The 6,595-nt window shown below is 35.8% G+C and overlaps 1 protein-coding gene across 1 annotated transcript in view; it reads right to left on the bottom strand.

Annotated features, from left to right (window-relative positions):
- The window catches only part of RRM2B (ribonucleotide reductase regulatory TP53 inducible subunit M2B), a 45,468-nt gene continuing 38,873 nt past the window's right edge, over positions 1-6,595 (bottom strand). The window contains exon 9 of the mRNA XM_045805840.2: positions 1-4,025. Coding sequence (XP_045661796.1) covers positions 3,873-4,025 — 153 coding nt within the window. The 3' untranslated portion in view covers positions 1-3,872. The remainder of the gene's footprint in view (positions 4,026-6,595) is intronic.

The following is a 6,595-nucleotide window of genomic DNA, read 5'->3' as shown; positions in this document are numbered from 1 at the left end:
TAGCTATGAAATAGTTTATTTCAACACACTAAACCAAAAAAATAACAACTTATTTCTTTGAAAAAGCCCCAAATTCCAAATAGGCAGGATTGGCTTGATTGACCATAATATATTTTAGCAAAAAGACTTAGGTACACCACACCTAATAAAGCTCTCTCTATATACACAATAGATATCAAATAACTTTGCTACATTACCATACATTTGGAAAAATCAGGACATATTTATAAAAGAGTCAAACGCGTAAGTTAACAATCTCGTGAACTTAGAAAGCCTGAATTGTTACATTTTTCTCTGTACAAAAAAACCAAAACCAAAACAAAACAAAAAAACACCCATTCTCTATCCTTCCATTTTTACCTATATTTTCCTTACAGAATTAAGCCCCAAATTTGAAGGCTTAAATCCTTTCCTCCTAAGGCCCTAGGAATATCAAGTTTTCCGGCAAACTTGTAATTGTCTAAAAAGGAGATTATTTAAAGGGTGGGAAAAACAAAGATATACAGATTTCACTTCTGTGCCACTCATACAGCTTCTGCCAAGGAAGAGTTCCTGAGTTGGCTGACAATTCACTTAATTTAGTAATGTAATACCTGACTATAGGACTAGGCCGGCTTTCATGCAGCGCATGAGCAGATTTCTTTATCACTGAAAGATCAGTTAGTGACATTTAGCCCTTAGCTTAATCTGTACAAATGCAATTTGGGGATTCCATGACACTGATGTTAGCATATATGAATGTAAAATACAAAATTCTGAATATCAAATAATGTATTTTTTAAATACGCAAACTGCTACATTTTCTCAATACATTTGACCCTTGAACAACATGGGTTTGACCTGCATGGGTCCGCTTATATGCAGATTTTTTCCAATAAATAGAGGACAGGACTGTAAATGTATTTTCTCTTCCTTATGACTTTCTTAATAACATTTTCTCTAGCTTACTTTATTGTAAAATACAGTATATGATACATACGTGTGATAACACACAAAATACGTGTTAACCAAGTGTGTTATTGGTAAGGCTTCTGGTCAACAGTAGGCTATTAGTAGTTAAGTTTTGGGAGAGTCAAAGGCTACATGTAGATTTTCAACTGCACAGGGGGGTTGGTGTCCCTACCTCCCGTGTTGTTCAAAGGTCAACTGTAACCACTTTTCTATGAATAAAAAATAAAACGGCAAAAGAAGCAGAAAAATTTGACGTTCCAAAGTGAGACAACTAAGACAGGACTCGAGTAAGCTTACATGTAAAAATAATTGTTTATTATTGTATGTAATTGAACATCAAAACAGCCTTGTCTGAAAGCACTGGGTCAAACTGTCTTCCCAAGTCTTCCCAAGTCACGGGTCTACACACTGTAATGAAATCTTAATCAGTGCAATCTGTCATGAACTACAAGTTTTTATATTTCTAAATAATGAACTACTGTAGCAATGATAATTGCTCAATAAATACATGAGCTGTTAAAAAAAGTTGTAAACATACTCTGAATTTTTCTCTTTACCTGTGAGATAAGTTTTAAAAAGAGATTTCACAATTGCCTCATTGCTTAAGAGCTAAGAACCAAAAAACTAAACATAATAAATAAATACGCAACCTGGAGGCTTGGAAAAGGGTCTGGAACACTGAATATAATAAACCAGTGTATTAAAAATCCAGCATTTCAGTATTAAAACTCCTTCATTTCAATACAGTTAGGTTTATTGCTACGATAAATAAGCTTCATATTAAGGCACCTGTCATTACCTATAAGAAAGATCTGTATTCAAAACAAAGGGAATATGCACAGAAAACATTTTTCTTTCATTCTGGTATCATTGCAGATATTGTCAATTTTAAGTATTCAGTTTTTGTGTAGTAGCAGACACATCTTTGAACATACTACCTGAATATGGTTAAATAATTTATTTAACGCCTTAATTAAAGTACATGATACTTGAATGAGGAAACAGACAAAATCACATCAAGATGGATGTAAAGGACTAAATACAAGATAGATGATAATCTCTTAGGAAAAAGAATGCTACTGTAGGGACAGTGATATGAGCAGATCTTGGCCAAGTCATTTAACTTCTCTGAGCCTCACTCTCTCCCATCAGTAAAATGTCAATACTAGCTATTCTTCAAGCTCCTAAGGCTGTTGTGGGATCACATGAGAGGATGTAAAAACAGCTGGCCAACTCTGCAGCACAGACAAACTGAACAAATCAATGGCATTGTCACAGGCGAAAATATACCCAGTTTCTGACCTTCTCCCTAACAAAGTTATGACCTGCCCCTCTTGCACCTGCTCGAGAACTCCCAGTTTTATAAAGTCAATTAGATCATTGCCTAGTGAATGGAGCAAAAATGTATGCAAACTGAAAATCTCTAAATTCTAGGTTGCAGAATTTTATAAAAATTTGCTGTAAGTGGAAAACCACACTGTTTTGGGGGCTCAGGCTACCTCTTGACTCTTCCTAACAATAACGAGGGGTTCCTGGCCTTTCCTCACACAGTCTCCTCTGCAGAGACCTTGGTCTCCCTTGCCATCTGCTACTGTACAGGAGGCACAGTCCCATTATTAGGACTATCCCTTAAATAGCGTAAAACAGTTTAGAAGAGTTTAAAGAGTATTAAAGAAGCACAGCTGAGGTCAGTCTCAGGTACATTACTCAGCTTGGCACAAATATGAATGGTTCAGTAATCCCCACCAGGTCTCCTTAACTCAGTCCCCAACTCCTTCCTCTGAGTATAAAATGGTTCTAGGCCAACTTTTTCCAGACTATGTTCTGAGGAATACCAGTTAGGTGAGATGTTAACAGGTGAAAAACAGATTTGTGTTTGTCTGGGATATGCAGGAGGAAGGGGGGAATAAGCTTATGTACCGCAGAATTTCTGTCTTTGATGTACTGACCCTATGCTCTGAAGAGGAAGGGAGGATAAACATTTCCCAGATTCATCTGACCACAGAACCCCCCTTTTCCCCCCCACAAAATATCTAGAGGGGTTAACAGCTCTTAGAATACTCTTTGGGAAATGCTATTCTAGCTAATTCACCTGGACTTTAAACATTTTAAGGCTACATCTGGCAATAGCGACCACTTTGATTTCCAAAGGAGGAGAATCATTTTACTTACAAGGTCAACTACCAGGATAACCTCCTGAATTCCACTTCATAAGCATCCTGCCCAAAGCAACTAAGAACGAAATTTCCTTCACCACATGCTGAGAAATTCAAAGAAGTGATTCTCAAGTTAATGAGAATTATAATCTTTTAAATGAAATCTTTATATTCTCCCTCAAACATTAAAAATACAAAGATTTAATCTAGATCTTAAGACCTAGAATCACAATTACTTGGAGGACAGGGGAGCATTTTATCACAACATCACCATAATTAACACTATTAATAAGCAGTAATAGTAGTAGTGGAGGTGGTAGTGGTGGTGGTAATATTGGCTAAGCATTTATTTTGTGGCCTAATCCTCACATCCACATGATAAATTTAGGACCTACTATTACATTCATTTTAAAGATACATACACTGAGATTTAGAGAGATTAAAGGACTTGCCAAGAATCACACAAGCAGTAAGGGCAGAAAGTTGAACTCATATCTGACCCCTCACCTCATGCTCTTAATCGCTACATAATGTCACCTTATATTTTAGTGGCAAAACTAAAGCATTTAAGTCACACTCTGGTTGTTAAACAGGAAAATTAGAGTGTATTTATATAAATCCAACTTGATTGAAATTTGGTTTTAGATTTCCTCTTAAGCAAACTTCTATTTCCTAAAGGAGGTACTTTAAGTTTTGGGGGTTTTTTTAAAGCAAAGAAAAACAGACTGCTCTTTACCAGCGATAGGTTTATATATGGGAAGGGTTTTAAAAATCTGCATCCAAGGTGAAGACATTATCTGTAGTTTCTGCCATGACTGCAAAACGTTGATACTCTGCAACTCGTTTCTCAAAGAAATTTGTTTTCCCTTCTAACGAAATGTTTTCCATAAAATCAAAGGGATTTTCTGCCTGAAAAACCTAAAAAGAAAAGACATGTTATTAGACATTCTGAAGAAGCCTAATCACACCCACGAGACAACAGATAACTAACAAGCTCAGGTCTCCTAACACCTGTCTAGTCACCTGTAGGATCCATTATTCCAGAAGGTCCTCGAGGCACTCAAGGCTGATAAATTGTAAGACAACTGAGATCACCCACTAATCACCTTAAGAAACTATACTAGCATTTCTGGTATTTTAAGAAGTAGAAAGAAGACACATATTATTGCAGAAAGGAAACATTTAATACGAATCATACTAAAATATTTTTTGCAGCTTGAGAGATCCAAAACACCATAGATATTACAGACCTTTTCACAGGTATAACCATTAGGTAGTCACATATGCATGATATTACAAAATATTGAATTACCAATAATGTACTGTGACCCTAAACATGTCTCTTAGTTCATAACAGATAATTAACACATTGATGTTAAGAGACCATGATGAGAAAAGATAGAATAAACACTATCCATAGATGTCTCCAAACAAAAAGTGGAATATATGTTAACAAGCAGCTTTTTCACTGCTTCTGAGTTCAAGAAGCAGACTTGGCAATACAGCTTGAGGAAAAACCACTAAACACTTCAGTGATCCATGAGGGGCAATAAAACAGGATTTCTGAATTTAGGGGTATTCCAGCAGGGATTATGAACACCACAGATAAGACTATATTCAAGTAACCCAATTAAATATGGGCAAAGGGTCTGACTAGATAGCATTCCTCTAAAGAAGGTATACAAAGGCCAAGAAACATATGAAAAGATGCTCAAAAATCATTAATCATTAGCAAGATGCAAATCAAGACTGCAGGAGATACTACTTCACACCCACTAGGATGGCTGTGATAAAAAAGACTGAAGACAAGTGTTGGCGAAGATGTGGAGAAACTGAAACCCTTGTACACTGCTGAATGTAAAATGGTGCAGTTGCTTTGAAAAACAGTCTGTTAGTTCCTCTAATAATTAAAAAGTTACCATATGACCCAGCAATTTCACTTATAGTTATATATCCAAAAGAAATGAAAACATCTGTCCACACAAAAACTTCTAAGTAAATGTCTATATTTGCATTATCCATAATAGCCCTAATAGCCAAAAGTACTGAAATGTCCATCAACCAATAAATGGATAAATAAAATTGGTATAGTCATACAATGGACTATTATTTGGCTATAAAAAGGAATAAAGTACTGATACATGCTACAGCATGAATGAACCCTGAAAACATACTAAGGAAAGAAGCCAGCCGCAAAAGACCATATATTGTAGGATTCCATTGATCTGAAATGGGATATATAGATAGAATAGGCAAATTTAAAGAGACAGAAATTAGATTAGTGGTGCCTAGGGTTAGGTGGGGGGTGGGGGGAAAGAAAGGAAAGTGACTGATCGCTAATGGGTACAGAGTTTCTCTGTGGGGTGCTAAAAATATTCCAAAACAGATTGTTGTTAAGTTGTACAACTCTGTGAATACACTAATAACCATTAAATTGTACTTGTGTTAACAGGTAAATTGCATACTCTGTGATATATCTTAATAAAGCTTAATAAAAAGCTTAACATCTTAATAAAATCTATCTATATTTTATATATATATAGTTTCAACAAAAGATCATATGTTGTGTGTGGTTGAGTCGTAGAATTCAGTGATATTGCCTGTCAGAAATAATATGTCAAGGGGCGCCTGGGTGGCTCAGTCGTTGAGCGTCTGCCTTGGGCTCAGGGCGTGATCCCGGTGTTCTGGGATCAAGCCCCACGTCAGGCTCCTCTGCTGGGAGCCTGGTTCTTCCTCTCCCACTCCCCCTGATTGTGTTCCCTCTCTCGCTGGCTGTCTCTCTCTCCATCAAATAAATAAATAAAATCTTTAAAAAAAAAAAGAAATAATATGTCAAGAGGAAGTGAAAATTTGAACTAGCAGGATATGGTGAAAAAAGTACTAAACCAATAGTTACAGATTCACTGGATTTTAAAACTGGGGGCCTTCCAAAAAACCTGATTTAAATCATCCATGGCATGGACAAGGTAACTAAGACCAAGTTAAATTAAGTGTACATATTTTTCACATAACTTGAATAATCCTAAAATTTGTATGGAACCACAAAAGGCCCTGAATAGCTAAAGCAATCCTGAGAAAGAAAAGTAAAGCTGGAAGTATCACAATCTCAGATTTCAAAATATACCAGAAAGCTATAGTAATCAAAACAATATGGTACTGACACAAAAAATAGACACTAGTCTATTTTAGACTAGTTCAATAGTACAGGAAAGAGCCAAGAAATAAACCCATGTTTATATGCTCAATTAATCTATGACAAAGGAGGCAAGAATATACAATGAGGAAAAGATACTGTTTTCAATAAATAGTGCTGGGAAAACTGGACAGCTGCATGCAAAAGAATGAAACTGAACTACTTTCCTTCACCAAACACAAAAATGAACTCAAAATGGATGAAAGACCTAAATGTGAGACTTGAAACTATAAAACTCCTAAAAAAAAAAAAAAAAAAAAAAGGGAAAAAAAAAAAGGCAGTAATGTCTTGGACT

The sequence above is a fragment of the Ursus americanus genome, chromosome 9, assembly GCF_024610735.1.
Source record: "Ursus americanus isolate L20-20 chromosome 9, mUrsAme1.1.p, whole genome shotgun sequence".
Lineage (NCBI taxonomy): Eukaryota > Metazoa > Chordata > Mammalia > Carnivora > Ursidae > Ursus > Ursus americanus.
This window is presented reverse-complemented; position numbering and strand designations above follow the sequence as displayed.